General features: G+C 41.1%; 1 protein-coding gene across 8 annotated transcripts in view; it reads right to left on the bottom strand.

Annotated features, from left to right (window-relative positions):
- The window catches only part of TENM4 (teneurin transmembrane protein 4), an 858,468-nt gene that overhangs the window by 116,107 nt on the left and 721,132 nt on the right, over positions 1-21,229 (bottom strand). For all 8 annotated transcript variants that reach the window (XM_075919469.1, XM_075919465.1, XM_075919468.1 and 5 more), the window contains one exon: positions 11,471-11,687. In XM_075919469.1, the coding sequence (XP_075775584.1) occupies positions 11,471-11,687 (217 nt within the window). The remainder of the gene's footprint in view (positions 1-11,470; positions 11,688-21,229) is intronic.

Raw genomic sequence — 21,229 nt, 5'->3', positions numbered from 1 at the left:
TTATTTAGCAAGCTTTTAGAAAGCTCAGACAATGTGCTTAATTCACAAGACACAAAATAAAGGCTTTCCCTGTCCACCATCTGTACAAGACAGACACAGTGATAGAAGGACTAAATGGAACACACAGATTGAAGAACACATTGTTTAAACATTATTGATGCAATTATCTCACTTCTCGGAGGCACTGCGGAAAAGATTATTAAACTATCTATAGCTCTTTGCTAGCTTGATACAAACTGTGAGTTTCAGAAATTATGAAGAGAATAGATCAAGAAAATATATTGGTTTTTTAGGGGGTAAGGTTTTGATTTTATAGCTAATAATTTATTTAGGAAGTTTTAGCAGGTTTACAAATAATTGCCATGTATATATCACAAACAAAATGATAACCACTACAACTTTTAGTTCACAGAAACATTATGGAGCCAGATAATAAGCAAATCTTTTTATTTAGGAGGTTATTCCCATAATACCCTTGTAAATAAAGCCTCTTTAAACGATCCAGAAGGTGTTGTTTCGGGCAAGTTTATTAAATGGAGTAGAACTACTGACTCCATTCATATTTATCAAACCAGGCACACCTATTAAATAGTAATATTAAAAGAGATTTTTTTAACATGGAGATTTTTGCAGCCAAATGTACATTGAGGATGGAATTAATGGTACTCAGTATTTAGTTGTCCTCTAATATTTTTTGGATATGTAATTGATACATTAATTTTTCCATGACAATAAGCTCCCATAATTTCCACGAACTATTACATTAGTTTTAGACTATTTTTCTTTCCTCATTGAAGGGTAGTAGTTTACCAGCTACAGTACTAGCAGTATGATGAAAGAAATGTACAAAAGGATTGGAACTGCCTCCCTGATTTCATCTCCATTGGTCTTTCTAATATTGGTATATTCTGGCAGTAGCTTCTTACATAGAATAAAAATCACAATGAGATTAAATGACACTACACACCACATTTTCAAGTAAAAAAGAAGGGTGAAGGGCATATACATTTATTGTTTGCCATACAGGAAAGAGAGTTTTTTATAAGTACACTATCTTTGCTTAAGAGGAATATTATCAAAGTAAAAGGAGCTATTTTGGTCCCTCTGACCTCTTCTTTGCTCTTTTCAGTTTCAGAGTACATGATCTTTAGTTCTTAAGGAGTCCATTTAGGCAGAAAGCAACCAAAGCAAAACAAGGCTTTGAGAAAGCAATAGAAGAAGGTGACAAGGAGATGATGTAAAAACCTCTTGTGGTTTTTATTTGTTTGTTTAAAACATAAAAATGTCTTCTCAATCTCAAAGCTAGAGCTAGGAAATGATCATTATGATGAATAATATGTAATATGACCTTTACTAAACACACTAAGGCTATGTCTAGACACTGGTTCTATTTTGGGACACTGGAAGTGTCTAGTCTTTAAACGCACCCGTTTTTTTAAAATATATTTTGAAATAACGGCTGCACTATTCTGGTATCCCTATAACCCTCATTCCACAAGGGTTAAGAGACTTGTCAGAATAGTGCTTTATTTTGAAATTACCTTGAAATAAGCTATGCAATTTGCATAGCTCAAAGTGTGTGGCTTATTTTGAGGTAAGGGTGCAATGTAGACACACCCTAATAGATCTATAGCAAGATTTATTCAAACCTATGAATGATAATAATATAGTTCAAGTAGATAAGGTATTCTTCTTCAAACCCTGTCCTAAATTGTACAATAGAGTTGTTGTGCCTGTTAAAAGTTTCTGTGTTTCACCCCAGAAGTGGATGTATTTCATAGTTCCATCACAGGTGCACTATTTACTACAGACCACCATACCCAGCCCTGACAAGTCATAGTCCTTTTGGAGCCAAGCTAAAGCTATGGGCTGGATCAGCTGACGTGAGGGAGATCATTAGCAGAATCTCACAATCCTCTATATAGCATCCATCTCTGGTTAAACTTACCTCAGTAGAAGCCAGGTAGAGAATGCATCACTGCATCATCATTATGTTGTGTGTCCATGTCAAGCTCTTCCAGAGGCAAAGCAGACTAAATGCAATACTTCACATTAAAGCCAAAACCACAGAAAGCAGTGTGGAGTTGCCATGACTAACTAAGACTGTAATCTTCAGGACTGCACTGATCACTTTAGTTTCAGGCTCCTGTGTCAGGTTTTATCCTGACTGCTATAAAAATGGATTTTTTACCACAAGGTAACTAACCCATGTAAGCTATTCCATAGTGAAAACACAGTGAAGGCAAAGCCAGTTACCTCAGAATAAAACTAAAGTGTCTTGTTTTCACTGTGGTTTTACCTCAGAATAGCTCTCCTGTATTAAGTACCCTCCTTCCCCAAAATACACATTTTGTCATAGGAAAGGAAAGGTCTACATGTTTTTTCTGGGCAGCTGTCTGCAATCTGACACAGGGAGACATGGAAAAAGTAAACAAATCCCTCCTCTCAAGGGTACTATGAAAGCGCTATGTAGATCTTCATTTTAAATCCCTTAGAACTGAACTGAAAGGGTATTAACCACAAGCTTTGGACAGTATTATCTCCTCCAACCTTTCCGTGATCTCTCACTAGGATCAGCTGATCGGCTGTGGTGCTAGATAATGGATGAGATATGATTTGATTGTTCAAAGTAAAACAAAAACAAACAAACCCAAAATCATACATACTTACAATATATTATAAAATACCAAACTGTTGCATTTATAAAGTACTGTACCTTGTATCTCAAGAACTCAGAATGCTTTTATAATAATTTCCTAACATGTCCTCAAACACTCCTCTAGAGTAGGTACATATTGTTTTCCTTATAGTATAGATGGAGAAACGTAGGCATAGAGAAGTGACATGATTAGCTCTCAGTTACACCAGGAATCAGTAGCAGGGTTGGAAAGAGAACCAAGAAATCTGATTTCCAGTGGGAATTTTAAACCATTAAACCTTCCTTACCTGTGTACTGGCTCTAGAAGTGAAGGAGGGAAAAGACTCTTTGTAGCTAGTGCCAGAGGCCAATTGTCATAAGGGCACTCACACAACACTGAGCTCTACTCTATAGCTCTTTTCTTTGTTTCCAGTTGCCCATATAATTATAGTGGGTTCACGGAAAGTTAATTATACTGATAGCACAGTATCATGGCTTCACATGATAGCTGTAGCATAAACCATCAGGGGGTCAAACACAGATACTCTTTCAAAACACCATGCATTCTTTTTAAAACACACTCTAGAAAAAAGTCAGTTCTCTGCCTGGCTGCCAGAGGTAGCTTAGTCCTATGCTGACAATTGACATAAAAGACTCCGCAGGCCATGAATTTAGACTACTGTCTGACGCTGTCCCTCAAGAGAGAACAAGAGTATCAGGTGTCCCACTTGAAAGTCAACAACCTGACATCAGTGCATCTTGTGCAGCTGCTTATGGTGACGGACAACTAAGAACGGCTTAAAGATACAAAGCAAACAGCAAGGGTAAGTGGTTTTGAAATCAATACAAGAATGATCAAGTGGCAGAAGAGTACTTGTTATCTGTTCATCAAAATGATGCAAAAAGACATTCTGCGCATTCAGAATTTAATTTAGCTACTTGCCTTATCATCATAAACACTCATTTCAATATGGACAGTGTTTTTTAAATCCAGACAGGAATACTATATAATTGCTGGTATTTTGCAGGAGACACAGTCTTTACCTTTATCTATCAGCGTCATTTATCACTATATTTTTTTCTCTCCCCCTTTTGTGGTGATGAGGTGGCTTGTCAGCTCGGCTTGTTCTTAAAAAGCTAGAGTGTAATTCAATAATAAATTCACTCATAGGCTAGCTGTCATGAGATATTCATTTATTTGTACTCCATTAGATGATCTGTGCTGCTGTTCTTTCTAAAAGGTAGCTAAGCTGCATCTCTATAAAGCCCCAGGGATATACTGTATATATTCCATCATATATTTCATTCTGCTGCCACTTCCACACAGGCCATGTAGGAAATGCAAACGTACTGTGTTGATATGGTCCCACCAGGGATGGTAAACACCTCCCTTCTAACAACAGCATTACATACAAACTCAAGCAATAAATAGACAGTGAGGGCTAAATTGTGGCTGCTGCATTAGAGGGAGGGCAGGCACAATGGCTGGTGGCCTCCACGGAGGACAAAGGAAGGCAGACAGAATGATTTCTTCCGAGTGCTGAAGAACATAAGAACAGCCATACTGGGTCGTCCATCTAGCCCAGTATCCTGTCTGCTGACATGGCCAATACCAATGCCCCAGAGGGAGAGAACACAACAGGGAATCTTCAAGTGATCCCTCTCCCATCACTCATTCCCAGCCTCTGACAGAGGCTAGGGACACCATTCCTACACATCCTGGCTAATAGCCATTGATGAACCTAACCTCCATGAATTTATCTAGCTCTTTCTTGAACCCTGTTAAAGTCCTGGTCTTCACAACCTCCTCTAGCAAGGAGTTCCATAGGTTGACTGTGCACTGCATGAATAAAAACTTCCTTTTGTTTGTTTTAAACCTGCTACCTATTAATTTCATTTGGTGACCCCTAGTTCTTATGTTATGGGAACAAGTAAATAACTTTACCTTATTCATTTTTTCCACACCAGTCATAATTTTCTAGACCTCTATCATATCCCCCCTTAGTCTCCTCTTTTCTAAGATGAAAAGTCCCAGTTTTTTTAATCTCTTCATATGAGACCTGTTGCAAACCGCTAATCATTTTTGTTGCCCGTCTCTTAACCTTTTCCAATACCAATATCTCTTTTTTGAGAGGAGACGACCACATCTGTAAGATGGGGGCATACCATGGTTTTATATAGTGGCAATAAAATATTCTCTATCCCTTTTTAATGATTCCCAACATTTTGTTAGCTTCTTTGACTGCTGTTGCACATTGAGTGGATGTTTTCAGAGAACTATCCACAATGACTCCAAGATCTCTCTATGGGCATGTCTAAACTACATCCCTCTTTTGGAAGAGGGATGTAAATTAGACAGATTGAAATTGCACATGAAGCCAGGATTTGAATTTCCCCAGCTTTATTTGCATAATTGCGTCCATGCATTCTTTCGAGAAAGGGTATTTCGAAAGTGAAACAACTGTCTAGATGCTCCTCATTTTTGGGGTACAGGATCTTTCGAAAACGTTTTTTTTCAATAGAACCATGTCTAGACAGTGGTTTCATTTTTGAAATACCCTTTTTCAAAAGAACGCGCAGCCGCCATTATGCAAATGAAGCACGAGAAATTCAAATCCCAGCTTCATTTGCAATTTTGATCTAATTTACATCCCTCTTTCGAAAGAAGGATGTAGTTTAGACATGCCCTATGTGTCTGACAATTTTATTATTTACAATTGCTTCAACTAAGGTGCCCTGTATTGACATTAGACTTACTGGTCTCTAATTGCCAGGATCACGTCTAGAGCCCTTTTAAAATATTGGCATCACATTAGTTATCTTCCAGGTCATTAGGTACTGAAAGTGATTTAACAGTTCACATACAACAGTTAACTCACAACAGTTAACACATAACAGTTAATAGTTCCACGATTTCATATTTGAGTTCTTTCAGAACTCTTGGGTTGAATGCCATCCGGTCTTAGTGACTTGTTACTGTTAAGTTTATCAATTTGTTCCAAAACCTCCTCTAATGACACCTCAATTGGGACAATTCCTTAGATTTGTCACCTAAAAAGAATGGCTCAGATTTGGAATCTCCCTAACATCCTCAGCTGTGAAGACCAAAGCAAAGAATTCATTTAGTTTTTCTGCAATGACTTTATTGTCTTTGAGTGCTCCTTTGGCATCTTGATCATCCAGAGGCCCTACTGGTTGTTTAGCAAGCTTTATGCTTCTGATGTACTTAAAAACATTTTGCTATCACTTTTTGAGTTTTTGGCTAGCTATTCTTCAAACTCCTTTTTGGCTTTTTAAAAAAATATTTTTACACTTAATTTGATAGAGTTTATGTTCCTTTCTATTTTCCTCACTAGGATTTGACTCCCACTATTTAAATGATGCCTTTTTATCTCTCACTGTTTCTTTTACTTTGTTGTTAAGCCACGGTGGTACTTTTTTGGTTCTCTTACTGTTTTTTTAAATTTGGGGTATACATTTAAGTTAGGGCTCTATTATAGTGTCTGAAGTTTCCATGCAGCTTGTAGGGATTTTACTTTTGTCACTGTACCTTTTAATTTCTTTTTAACTAACCTCCTAATTTTTGTGTAGTTCCCCTTTTTGAAATTAAATGCCACAGTGTTGGGCTGCTGAAGTGTTTTTCCCACCACAGGGATGTTAAATTCTATTACGTTATGGTCACTATTTCCAAGCGGTCTATATATATTTAACCCTTGGACCAGATCCTGTGCTCCACTCAGGACTAAGTTAAGAATAGCCTTTTACACACAGAGCCACTCCCCCATCAGCATGACCTGTTCTGTCCTTCCGATATATTTTGTAACCTGGTATGACTGAGTCCCATTGATTGTCTTCATTCCACCAAGTTTCTGTGATGCCTATTATATTAATATTCTCCTTTAAATTGAGGCACTCTAGTTCACCCATCTTATTATTTAGACTTTAGCTTTTGTGTATAAGCACTTCAAAAATGTGTCACTGTTTATTCGTCTGCCATTTCCTGATGTGTTAGATTCTTTTTCATTTGACTGTTTCATATCTGATCTTACCCATATTTTAAAAATCATCTTCTATCCTCTCCTCTTCATTAGAACATAGGGAATCTCTATTAATAGACCCTCCCCTAAGAGATGTCTCGGTCTGATCCATGTGCTCCTCCGCACCTATCAGCTTTCCCCCAGCCCTTGGTTTAAAAACTGCTCTACAGCCTTTTTAATGTTAAGTGCCAGCAATCTGGTTCCATTTTGGTTTAGGTGAAGCTCATTCTTCCTCTTTAGGTTTCCCCTTTCCCAAAAGCTTCCCCAGTTCCTAATAAATCAAAACCCCTCCTCCCTATACCATTGTCTCTTCCACACATTGAGACTCTGAAGCTCTGCCTGCATACCTGGCCCTACGTGTGGAACTGGAAGCATTTCAGAGAATACTACCACAGAGGTAATAGATTTCAATCTCTTTCCTAGCAGCCTAAATTTGGCCTCTAGAACCTCTCTCCTACTCTTTCCTATATAATTGGTACCTACATGTACCATGACCACCAGCTCCTCTCCAGCACTACACATAAGTCTACTTAGATGTGTTGAGAGATCCTCAACCTTCGCACCGGGCAGGCAGGTCCCCATACGGTTCTCCTGCTCATTGCAAACCCAGCTGTCTATATTTCTAATTATCAAATCCCCCATTACTCACACTAGCCTTTTCCTAATGACTGAAGTTCCCTCCGCCGGAGAGGTATCCTCAGTGCGAGAGGATACCACAACATCATCTGGAAGAAGGGTCCCAACTATGGGATTGTTTCCCTCTGCTCCAGTTGAATGTTCTTCCCTGAGCCTTTCAACCTCCTTAACAGCACAGGGACTGTAGGTGGGACAGTTCTACAGTGTCCCAGAAAGCCTCATCTACATACCTCTCTGCCTCTCTTAGCGCCTCCAATTCAGCCGCCCTGGCCTCCAAAGCCTCTGAGGGCCAGGAGTTCCTTGCACTGAATTTACACATACACCACCTGTCCATCAGGCAGGTAATCATACATGCTACATTGGGTGCAATAAATAGGATAGCCCCCATTCTGCTGCTGGAGTTCTGCCTGCATTCTTTCCTACAGATAATTAGATTTATAGGGTTTTTATTTAAATGAGGCAGTTTTAATTTTAGTTTAGTTTAAAAGTTTTAAAGAATGCCAAGTATATCTAGCCCTCTTCCAACTCCCCCTCTAAACTCCCTCATGAAACTCCATGTTAGCTGCTCCTGTTCACTAAGCTCCCTGGGGGTATGTCTACACTACCCCGCTAGTTCGAACTAGCGGGGTAATGTAGGCATACCGCACTTGCAAATGAAGCCCGGGATTTGAATTTCTCGGGCTTCATTTGCATAAGCCAGGCGCCGCCATTTTTAAATCCCGGCTAGTTCGAACCCCGTGCCGCGCGGCTACACGCGGCACGGAGTAGCTAGTTCGGATTAGGCTTCCTAATCCTCGTGGAATGAGGAGTACAGATAGTTCGGATTAGGAAGCCTAATCCGAACTAGCTACTCTGTGCCGCGTGTAGCCGCGTGGCACGGGGTTCGAACTAGCCGGGATTTAAAAATGGCGGCGCCCGGCTTATGCAAATGAAGCCCGGGAAATTCAAATCCCGGGCTTCATTTGCAAGTGCGGTATGCCTAAATTACCCCGCTAGTTCGAACTAGCGGGGTAGTGTAGACATACCCTGGTTGCTTACTAGCAGGCTTTATATATCCCTGGCTCTCCCTTCCTGATAGCCCTGCCCCCGGATTAAGGCTTGAGCAATAAACAGCTCAGTGTCACAGTGTCCCTGATACATTGCTGGGCATGGGCACTGGTTTGGAACTTGGTCAGAAGAAAAAGTACCCTTCTATTGAGCCACTAACACCATTATCTGCAGCACATCTGCATTTTCCTTAGAGAGCTCCTAGGCTAAGACCAAGGCTGTTTCCCTTGTGAGATGTGATGTCATAGCTGGAGGTGGCTTGTCTGCAGGTCATATTTTTTGAGACTCACCCAGTGTTGATATTTAAAGAATAACAAAATGTTATAAATAACTGATGTAATTGAAAATCTCTTCATGCTGACAGTAGATTAAACAGGAAGTCAAATGTTTTAGTTCCAAAGTTAGAAATGAAAAAAAAAGTTATGAACCTGTGTCATTTAAATAGAGTCCTGCAAATCCATGGATATCTTCTTTATGGCCAGAGGTATTCGCATCTGTGGATGTGAATATCCCCGCCTCATTTTTGTGGATATGGATGTGGACACAAATATTTTATCTAGAACTCTGAAAATGTGCAGTTATCCATTTTATATCCACAGATAATTTTTGCGGCTATGGATGTGAATGAGAATACAACATTTTGTATCTCTGCAGAGCTCTACCTATTAATTTAAATCTTTGCATTCCCTATTCTAGCAAAGGAAGAGCTTTATATGGCAGGGATTCATGAAACCTTACCCTTCTGGGTGGCAGATGTCTCTTTTGAGCTCAGATCTTTCAATAGTACGGTATTTACATATTTGAAGGTGAAATCCACTCCTAAACATAGAGCCGGCATAAAGCCTATGAACCATTTAAGCCCTGTTTTTAAGGGCTTAAGTGGCACTCAAGCAGTAACACAGATCTTGTGCTGAGTCCCTGAGTGAATTTCATCATATCAGTAAGCTATTGAGAAGCTTCACCACTATATGAATGAGCAACATGTGTAATTCCTTGAATATCTGCTTGTTACTGAAAGCAGAGTAGGCTCTTAAAGAACAGAAACAAATTGCATTGTAATATATGGATGGTATAAGCCAACAGTTCTTCAGCTGTCAGTGGAAAAGCTCATTAAACATGGACAGGATGTTGGGTCTACATATAACAAATTTTTCTGTCCTTAAAAATATTGTTATACGTGATATGACATCAGATTCCTCTATAATAAGGCTTGTGATTGACAGCTCAGCCTTGAGAAATGCTACCCCAAAATATCATCTTGAAAATGAAATTACTGGTATAATTTAGTCCATGTTCTGGTACATACTTTTTACTTCAATAACTAAGAATCCTGGTATCAGACAGTTGAGAATCAGCTAAGGTACAGTCTGCACTGCTTAGTATATCCAACTACAAAATTTACAGTCTTGTGAAGACTGACAATGATAACATTGTTTGCTACATAATGATTGCTTGGCTTTACTCCAAAGCACTGTAGTTAGCCTTCTCGGGCTCTGCAGAAACTTGGCAAAGAGTCAAATCATGGACATCAGTATATCAAGCAGATTCACTGAAACTGATGTACTTCTATGAGGCTCACGTCTGAGGTCAGCTTCCAGAACCACTGTAGATGGTGAGTCACAGAGGGTAGCATGCATTGGGTACCAAGGGCAATATCCTTCTGTCACCTGATCCACAGAATAGTCTTGGATCAGTTTGAACAGGGCCTCTGGTGGCTGTGGAATTGCAAGTACTGAATTGGCCCTAGGAGCAAGCCAAGTTAGATGTTTATAATTCCAATGCATTTCCATGGCACGTCTACTTTTTGTGGGAAAGCTGAACATAAGGGATAATTAATGAGACTGAATTTAAACTCTGACACTACCAAGTTTGATCAGAAATGTCTGGAACTCTTCCAGTGGCTTGCAGAACATAGTGAATTATCAAGAGTTCAGCAATGTACTTAAGCAACTGCATTACTGTAAGCATGAATGCCTTATGACTTCAACAGATCTATTTCTGTGCTCAAAGTAAGGCTTTCACTTTGCTGATTTGGAGCATGAACTGCTGAAGTGATTCTTGCCATTCCCTACTTCTGGTGATGATGATGAATATCTTAGCATTAAAAACCTCCAACCTCTGTTCTGCTTTAATAGTTACATCAGAAATATGTGGCCTTCATTGCACAGTAGGACCTTTTTGAGCTCTTTGGAGTCCTTTAATAGTCATATGTAGCCTGAGGCTGTAGTGCTAGTTACAACTCCTCCTCTCTGTAACTGAGATGGGGAGAGATATTGACTCTGTCACAACTTGAGATTGCTCCTTTTTAAGGCACTGTTGCAGAGTAGTTTTGGAAAGCTACGTTCATTTGAACAAGGGAGGCCAACCCATGGACCAAACTGGATTCATGGAAATTGCTCACTGGATGCTTTGTGAAAAAAAGCAACTTGGGCCATTTGCACAGGAAGGAAGAGTCTAATTCTCTGGCTTCCACTTGCTCTGCCGCAGCAGTGCCCTGCAAGGAATCTTAAGTGACCTTGATGCTAGAAAGCACATTCTGAATGGGGAAACCGTGTTCACCCAATATGGGACATGGGCATGTAATCTAAATAGAACATGCTTCTGAATTAATTCTGAGGGCAACTGTGTGCTGTCTCACGAAAACCACAGGAGGATTCTGACCTTTGGGATGCACCCTGGGATAAACGTAAGATAAGAGATAAAAAGGGCTGAGAGATGGACATAGACCCAATAAGGAAAATTAATTCAACTACTCTACAAAGATTAGTGGAGCTGATGGAGTCTTGCCATTAAAGGAAAGAGCATAATGAAAAACTGAGAAGGGAGGATATGGATTTAGCAGTACAGAAAAATGGACTCTGCCCCTTTAATTTCTTGATCTGTGTGTATCCTGGGAGGATCTTCAGCAGCTTTCTATTAGTCATGACATTCTTCTGATAGCTACTTCCCACTGGCAGGTGGGCAGGACTTAGTAATGACCCTATTTTTGTCCCCGGCATCTTTCTGCCCTTCTTTATTAGTATTTCACTGTACAGAATTCACCATTCCACCTCTGACAAGGAACAAAGGACTTGAGTTTTAATTCTTGTTTCAAAAGACCACAAACACTTACCCTCCATCAAATGGATTCTCTCCTGGGATGATGTGTGTGCTGTCCTTGCCAATCAGGAACTTGATTCGATCATAGAAAGAGTGCAAGTTCTGTTGGGATATGGGGGCTTGTGTCTCCTGTATGATATCCAGGGGGTCAGGTGAGCCCAGGCACAGTGGGTTAACATGGCACAAAGGCTGCAGGCAGCAGTCTGGGTCCATACAGTCCACCAAGCCATCTGCAGAGAGGAAAGGGAGATTTGAGAGCAGGGCGCATGAGAAATATCCAAGCAGTCAGATCCCTTGCTAGTAGACATTCGTGAAGCTCTACAGTTTCAATGGAGTGACACAGATTTACACAGGCTGGCTATGTCTACATTGGCCCCTTTTCCGGAAGGGGCATGGTAATTTTTGAAATTGCAATAGGGAAATGCGCGGGGGATTTAAATATCCCCCCGCGGCATTTAAATAAAAATGTCCGCCGCTTTTTTCCGGCTTTTAGAAAAGTCGGAAAAGAGCGTCTACACTGGCCCCGATCCTCCGGAAAAAAAGTCCTTTTCCGGAGGATCTTATTCCTACTTTGAAGTAAGAATAAGATCCTCCGGAAAAGGGCTTTTTTTCCGGAGGATCAGGGCCAGTGTAGACGCTCTTTTCCGGCTTTTCTAAAAGCCGGAAAAAAGCGGCGGACATTTTTATTTAAATGCTGCGGGGGATATTTAAATCCCCCGCGCATTTCCCTATTGCGATTTCAAAAATTACCATGCCCCTTCCGGAAAAGGGGCCAATGTAGACGTAGCCGCTCAGATTATGGTTTGTTGTTTGAAATGATATTTGAATTGAACAGATGAAGCTCCAAATAGCAGGGTTTTTTTTAGAGAACTAAAAATCTCAGGGGATTGATGACAGGATACAGAATTTTTCACTTCGCATTTGGTCACCCCATCAAATTCAGTCTAGGCTGGTAGCGAATAAAGGCAGGCACGTAGGCCCAGATCCTTAACTGTTGCAAAATTCCAAAGCTCCATTGAAGTCAGTGGATTCCCATGCTAATGGTCACCTGGAAAGCTGAATGACAGGCATGGTCCCTCCCACACTCAGTGGTGGGGAAAGGGATACAATGGGCCTGTGAGGGAAAGAGTGCCCTGCATCTGCTTGTGCTGTAGCTATTCTCTGGGTCAACAGAGCTCTTCCCACTCCCAGGCTGTCCATCCTGTATTTTTCACCAACACTAAATTTGTGATTAAAATAGCATTAGCAGTCACGTGCATGAGGAAAACCTACTAAGCATATTACTAGAATTAAGTATTGTTAGCCAACTGAGCATATGTGTAAACAGAAGCATCTATTTTCCATAGGACTGTTCCTCTCTTCCCCAATACATTCTGTGATACCACAGTTCATCACAAGCATCTTGATAATAATCAATGATGGGGAAGGAAATGCAAAGAAAAAGCATGATAGCTCTGTGGGGGTTTGGTGAAGCATTACATTCAAAAATAAAAGTAGTTAGCATGCAGTTGAGATGGAGTCTTAAATCAGATTAAGGGACTAGACATTTGAGGCTTGGGTAATGGGATATGGAGCCCTTCGCTTCTAAACCATCAGTTCAAATAAAGCAGTTTGATAGGGAATGAAAACTGTTCCCATGTGACAGCTGCTTAGAGGCCTATGTGAAATGTACGGTGCTGTCAGTTCAGCCCCTAGAAGTGATCAGTATCAGCCAAACCACCCTCAATTGCTAGTATCCTCTTGACAGTCTCAGCACAGAGGCAAAAACTGAATGTGCCCAGAGAGAGAAACTGTCCCCCAGGCGGCAGGACAGAATGTTTTCTGTATCTAAGAAAATGTTACAAAATAAACGGAATCAGCTTGCCTTTATTATACACCGAGTGCCACAGTCTGAGCCCACTTGCACAGGCATAAATCATGAAACACTCCACTGACTTAAAGAAATTATTCCAAATTCACACCAGTGCAATTAAGAACAGAATCTGACCAATGTTGTGTGTACATGACAGTCCTGGGAGAATTCTACAATTTTACTATGGCTTCAAATGCAACAATTGTAGAAGTCCACCCAAGACACTATGTTTGCATGAGAGAGAGAAAGAGAGAGAGAGAGAGAGAGTGAGAGTGTGAGATTTTCAAAAGTGGTTAGCATTAGCTAATTGCCATTGATGTTAATGGGATCACATTTAGTCCAACACTGAGTGCTTCTGAAAATCCAATCTATTATCTCTCTTCCTGTTCATACTTATCTCTCTCTCTATAACTCCTTCCGAATTCTCTTGAAAATGCACCAGCTCACACACAAAATTGGCCCATCTGCCTTGTCTCATGATGACTGATGATAATGACAAAAGTACTAATTATATTTTACTTGCCCATCAAAAGAAACAGATGATTGGGCTAGTAGAAATTTGCAAGGTTGAATCTCAGTTGGAATCTGAGACACAATTTAAAAAATAAAGAAATGTGTAGCTATAATATGCCAATCTATATCTAGTTATTTTTTAAAAAAACCCATCCCATTACTGTAGAGATTACACCTTCAAGTGAGATGACATCTTGTCATTTGCTCCCACACATTAATAATGTTTTCTAAGGCTGCAGACACTGTAGTGAGAGGCTGGCAAACCTGCTGTACCATACCTTTTCATTATCCTGTCTTTATTTCAGACATCAGAGCTGCAGTTTGGGATTTGAAATTGTAAGATGGCAAGGAATTTCTGTCGTCACAGAAAGCTGCAGCTGTGAGTTTCAGGAGTGAATACACCAGAGAATATCTCACAGATGCAGGAATGCTGGGAACTAGGTTACCTTACTCCTAATACTTTTCAATCTTGTGTTTTCTAGATTGGGAATAACTATAGCTACGTTGGGAATAAGGTGGCTGGAGTAAACATCTCTTTGGTCAAGTTATCGCAGGGTCTACAGGAGCTCTCTGGGGTACAGTAATAGGGCTGACCAGACAGCACTCTGCAGCAGTATTCATGAGATTCGCTACATCAACTGCTGGTGGATCAATGTCAGAGCATCGATCCCCGCAGCAATGTAGATGTAGCCTGACATCTTATAGTCCTTAAATTCCCTGTGAGTTGAACCCAGGACTACTCAAGTTTCACTGGCCTTAATGACAACAAGTAGACCCATCACACCTTAGAGACTAACAAAAATATATATTATCATGAGCTTTCATGGGCAAAAATCCACTTCTTCAGATGAGCTTGTATGGGGAAAAAAAGGGGGGATTATCAGAATTTATAACAGAAAAAGAAGAGAGAAGAAAAAAATGTACCTGTCAATAGTAGTGCTGATACTAATGAGGCTATCTGAGGGTGCTGGAAGTGTCCCATACTTAGCTTTTGATGTCAATGACATATTAAATGCTAGGAAGACTCGCTTTATAATAGGCCATCAGTTAATGTCTTTGTTCAGGCAGAGGGAAATAGTGTCAAATCTACATATGAAGGTCAATTCCACACTTGCTCTCTGTAGTTGGCTTGTGAAATTCCTTTGTAGAAGAATGGTTACTTTAAAATCCATTAATGAGTACCCAGGCAGGTTAAAATGTTCCCCTACAGATTTATATGTGTTTGGTAACTATAGTGCTAAACTTTCAGCTTGTAAAATGTATGAGCAGCTTGTGTCTGAGATGTCTCAAAGACCTGCAAGATTTAAACTAGAAACCAGAAAACAAATAACAATGTTCAGCCACCCATCCAAATATCTTTTTTTGTTTGTTGTTGGTTTTTTTTTGTTGGAAAAAAAAAGCCCATCAGTTAACAATGTGGTGTCTTTCAGTGAATGGTAAGAAAAAATAAATGATGTTGCATACAGCTCTGTCTCCTCACATCCTGGGAGTTTTACTTTCCCTGTCAAAACTGTAAGGATAAAGTGACATGTATGAAGAGCTCTTCCCACAAAGCCAGTTGCTCCAGGAGTTATACACATGAATAAAAACAAATTAAAATGCACTAAAAGCCATGTTCCGATAATCCAAAAGTGATGTAAACAAGTGAAAATACAAAAAGAGAGGCAAAGAGGATCAGGGGAAGAAGATACTGACAAGGACAGATGGGTCCTACTCCAAAATGCCTTTGAGACAAACAATGGCTGGAGGTATTTTTTTAATGGTGGAATGACGGACTGACACAGAAATGGGTTCTGCATCCTACAATCTATTGCAGCAAAGGCACTCTGACCTGAGAGACACGACAGAATTCCTAAGGTCGAAGGTGTAAGAGCATAACTCTCTATTAGGGGAGGCTCAAGGAAGTAGTCTCTAATATGATCAATGGGCTTTGAAAACCAAAGATATCAATTTAAAGTCAATCCACTGACCGGTAGAGGCAGAGTACACAGTGACTATAATATGCTGAGGGTTGCACAAATCAGTGAATGAATCGGTTTCTGGATCCTGAACCAGGTGAAGGGAATTACAATAATCAAACCATGAGGCACATGTTGTTGTCGAAAGGTTACCACCAAGTAATTAAAGTTGCAACCAGTGGAGATTGTGACACCAACATTTTTCTACCACATTCAGTACATGATGCATTCCTTGGGAGAACAGCTTCAAAGTAACCACAAGATTCCTTAACTGACTCTCTACCTTCAAACAAATCCCTTCAACACAGGGCATACATGAAGGAAGAGCTTGATTGTCAGAGGAAGAATGTGCTCAGCAGCATGAGTTCTGCTCTCAAGCCTCCAGCTGGTGCTATTCGGAGACTTTAAGGCCAGAAGATACTGTCACAATCATCTAGCCCTATGCCCTGAATAACACAGGCCAGATAATTTCACCCTGTGATTCCTGCATCCAGCCCATCTTTTAGAATGACATCTAGGATTGTTTTAGAGACTTCAAGCGATGGAGGATCCACCTCCTTGGGAATGAGTATCAGAGGGGTAGTCGTGTTAGTCTGAATCTGCAAGAATGAGAAGTCCTGTAGCACTTTATAGACGGTATGTCTACACTTGCCCCCTAGTTCGAACTAGGGAGGCAAATGAAGCATACCAAAGTTGCTAACGAAGCGCGGGATTTAAATATTCCACGCTTGATTAGCATATTCGCGGCCGGTCGCCATTTTAAAAAGACAATAGCCCGAATTAACTCGCCGTGTGTAGACGTGGTAGTCTGATCCAAAACCCTTCCCTCTAATTAACTGGAAGGGCTCAACAGAGGTAATAATAGTAACAATCCATTTCACTCTTAATCACGTGTGCCTTAATTCCAGTTTGAGTTTGTCAAGTTTCAACTTCCAGCCATGCTGGTTTTAGCTTGTCAGTGGAAACTTGCATCCAAGAGAGAACCTGGGCTTACAAATGAAGCTATACTGGATCCTGCATTAATTAAGCCACCAAGCTACTCCTGTCAAGCAAGGAGATAGATGACAAAGAAGGAAGTACTCTTCTAGGTGCCTCACCAACCTGCTGGGGTGATACTTAAAGCTATGCATCCTCATTCACCACTTTCTACAACTTACCCCTCTGATTCTTTACCCTGTGTGAGTGTGAGAGAGCATGCCCAAAAGATGCATGGGATATGGGGACCAATGACAAGTGATTTTTTAGTGACTTGGAGATGGGATGCTAAATCCACAACATCTGAACCCAGTTAGATTTTCAGGTGTTGGTGGCTCGGCACTTCCTAAATGTGCTCCTTTAAGATGTCACACACTATGCACCCAAAAATGGAGGCACCCGCAATCACTGGTCACCAGTCACTAGTCTAGGCCACCATGTTCAATGTGGATAACAACGCTAATCCTGTGCCTTATTTGCATCCCTGGGATAACCTCCAGGTTAGCAGAAGCACAGCCACCTTTCTTTCCTTATTACTCACCATGCAAAGACTTGCAGAATCAAGGCTACAAGTATTTCCTTGTAAAATAATGTTTGGATGATTTATAAGAACATGTAGTTTGCAGCCTGGACACTGACTTCCTGGAAGGAGCACTTGCATACTCATGAGAGGAGAATCCTGGATTTTGATGCCCTTCCCTTCCCTTCCCTTCAAGTACTGTGGAAGGCTTAGAGGCGGTTGAGCAGAGATACTCTGTGGGTAAATGACGTCGCCTGTAAGCTTCCCTGTCTGGACTCTTAAATTCTCTCAAAGTCCCCCTTGGTGAGATGGGATTAAGAGCCAGAGTTGGTCATTAACTCCTAGGAAATGATCTGCTGGACATTACTGTGTACAGGGAGAGGACTTTTCAACTTATTTCTAAACTTTGATGAAACAAGTGTGAAGTATTTTTTTCCTCAGTACAAACACTAATTGTCCCATTCATGCCTACAAGTGCATCACAGGGGAGTTCATTTCAACCAACGGTGGGGCCTCCCCTTTTGAATTCTTCAGGTCACCTCAGTGTTTGCTGGCTGCAAAGTGCTCCCAGGAGCAGCAGGACTCTGCTTCCCTTTTCAAGCCTCATGCTGCCGTGTTTCCAAGGCTTTCAACTTCAGCATTCAACGCCAGGATACAGAGGTAAAGGGCTGGTTTCAAGAGACTGCTTCTGCAGTAAACAAGATCAGCTGAGAGCTAATAAAATTTCAAATTAGCTGTGACTTTTCATAGCCTCAGAACTGTGTTGGGTGATTTAATGGGCAGTGTCTTAGCTTGCCAGGATTGAATAATGGAGCTTTTCTACAGAGTTATGGATGCTGCAACCAAAATCCTTCATGCTAGCATCAACGAATGGAATGCAAATAACGTTCAGCTAGAGGTGTTATGTGTTTAAGCAAACGATGATGGGTGCTGCATGGGGAATACTGTGATGGAACATATGGGCCATGGGAGAGGACAGAACAGCATCTACACAGAATATTTTGGAGCCTGACACCTCTAATACTAGCCAGCAACCATGAAAACAGACTATCCTGTTGAAAGCAGGTACATATTCCTGATGAACCCTGATGCTATAATCCTGGAAGAATAGACCTGATGAATTCAAAACTTCATCTTACTCCCATTGAAGACACTGGAAATTTTTCTGCCGACTTTCAACGAGAACAGTGCCCAAGAAAACCTTTTGTAATACACTAAGCAACAAAAAATGGCTAGCCTTTCTAAAGCAGTAGGGGGCATTTCCTCTTTCTGTACAAGAGTAAGAGGTGCTCCTGTCTGTCCGTCACTCCACAGAATGACAGCATAACATTATCTGTTAGACTGATAATTATTTGCTCTGTAATGATCTCAGAGTTATTACATGGACAACAAAGAGGAGGTTTTAACAGATGCACATCTGTGGCCAGAATAAACATATCTGATTATTCTTGCTGCTTCATAGCTTCATAGAGTTTATGACCAAAAGGGACCATTATGATCATGTAGTCTGACCTCTTGCACAGCAAAGACCAAAGAAATGTGCAGAGGGCTAGATCAAAGCTTATACCTATGAGACTCAAGTAGCCAATAGACTTTGTGCTGGAGCTCTGTGCAGAGCTGAATTTTACCTATGAGCACTAGTCAATGTACAATGTTCAGCATCTGGCCCTATACTAGTATGATCTTGCAAAAATGATATAGAATCAAAGGAAAACTCAACACAAATGTAATAGAACAATGGATGGGAGGGGACGAGGGGGTCCATTCACTCCCGAGCAACCACTTTGTCCTTCTCCTCCTTCCCCATCTGCCTCCATTTTTATTTTGGTTATCTTCTAAGCTAGATTCCAAACTCTCTGTGAAAGAGGACTGTGTCTTCTTTGAAATACCCAGTACACATTTATAGACTCAAAAGAATAAACAATATTTGTATTCTAGCAGCATCTAGTGTTTATGAAACAGCAAGAACAATAAAGTGTGTTAACTCTTCCTCCATATGTATCTCTTTCAAAAGGATTAGAGCCCCACCGTGCTAGATACTCTACAGACAGGTCATGAAAAAGACAATCCCTATTCCAAAGAGCTATTGCTTGTCACAGCGCATGACTAAGACTATGATGTGGAATGGAAGGGGGAGGAAGGGTTAAATAGTTGTTGATAGGATTGCTCTAACTGCCTATAACATGAAGATAATAATGGGAGGCACCCTGTCTAGCTATCCTTATTCTATGATTTCCTCTTCACAATGGAAGTGGTCGTGAACTCATGTGAACATGTGATCTCTCCATTTCTTCAGATGAGGCTTGTCTAGAGAACGTCCATCCCTTCCTTGTCACATTCTGCACCCTACAGTGTCATTACACCTTCTTTCCAAGGCAGAGGCAAGTGCTGTTCTAGGAATATGCCAGGAACAGGCATTTTGGTAAGGCCTGACCGTCTGATAGACCGTCAATTCCCTGGCTGCAATGCAGCAGCTATGGAGATGGTGCAGTGATATCCATTTCTGAGTGTCCTGAGGTATGGCTCCACATGACACTCACATAGTCCCAAAGATGCCTAGTGCACATGCTGCACAATGGCTGCTGTCCTGCCAGAAAGTCACAGAAGAAATGAAACTCCTGAAAATGTGAATTAGTGATTCTGCTGTCTTACTTGAGGGAGGGTGACTAATAGCTCTCCTCCAAGACAAAGATTTCTAACAAATCACCGTATAAAAGCTGTTAGATCTTTTCAGGCGAAGCTTGCGGTTTCCTCCTCTCTTTAGCAGGTTGTGATGATAAATGATAATTTATGACATCTGTTTTCCCAGGTTCGTTCAGATTTTAATACTTCTTTTAGCCTTCGTAAATGCAGCTAGCATATTACCGAATCATTCTTTATGTGATCAGGAAATTGGAAAGCCCTCCTACCATGTCTGGGAGACAATCTTCTTGTACTATAAAAGCCTTGCATGTATTAAGTAAAGGTTCTAAACAGCATGCAGGAAACAAAAAATCTGAACTGACTAAACACTGCAAAGCACCTATCAGGGTGTCTACTGCCACCGAATTTGTTTTGGGATTGTGTCGGGTTCTTTATACTATTTCTTTTACAATCCTGACATTATTTTCCCATCTGGCCCCTACATTCTGCAAAAGCACACTTAGTCCTCACACCAGCTCTCCCAAGAGAACATTTTTGCCCTCAAACAAAAGCAGGGAGAGTGGTAAAAAAAAGTGCCAGATTCTTCATAGCACTAGAGTGTAAAGCACCCTCTTAAGGCTTCCACACTACAAAGTGGGCAACTGCTCAGAAGCCTGGTGATTCAAAAGGGCCCAGGGCTCCTGGTCACCACTACTATGGCATTCGGAGCACTGGGCCCTTTAAATCTTTGCTGGAGACTCTTGGGCTGCCAAGGGTTGAGGAGGGTCTCGGTGCATTCCAGGTGGGGCTGTGGGCTTCATGCCTCCAGCTCCACCTTGCTCTGCCCCTGGCCACACCCCTTCTGGGAGCACACAGCTGCTGCCCACCTTGCCCAGGGGCCTGGGAAATCTCTCACCCTTCCCCAAAGTAAATAAAATGATCAAAGGAGGAAGCTGGCCTAACTTTGAAGTCAATGGGCTGTGATGAAGCCAATATAAAAATGCTGATTTATAGCAGCTGAGAACCTGGCCTTCGTATTTAGATCCGGGTAGGACAAGAAGTTGGTGCATCAACTCTGGTATCTTGTGCCAGCAGTGGCTAGTTCCAGAAGACTCAGGTAAAAACCCAAAATGAAAGAACTGAGTTGCCTGGTGCTCTGCAGAATGAAAGAGAAGAGAATCTAATTCTTTTAGAGGGGGTTGGAGAAAGAGAGGCAGGATTGTGTTTTCAAACTGTAAACACTTGCACAAGAACTAGTTGAGTATGGAATTGGAAAGATGAGTAGGAAGCCCTGTGTTCTTTGGGACACTGCAATTTTACTTGGCTTCCCCG

The sequence above is a fragment of the Pelodiscus sinensis genome, chromosome 1 (assembly GCF_049634645.1).
Source record: "Pelodiscus sinensis isolate JC-2024 chromosome 1, ASM4963464v1, whole genome shotgun sequence".
Taxonomy (NCBI): domain Eukaryota; kingdom Metazoa; phylum Chordata; order Testudines; family Trionychidae; genus Pelodiscus; species Pelodiscus sinensis.
This window is presented reverse-complemented; position numbering and strand designations above follow the sequence as displayed.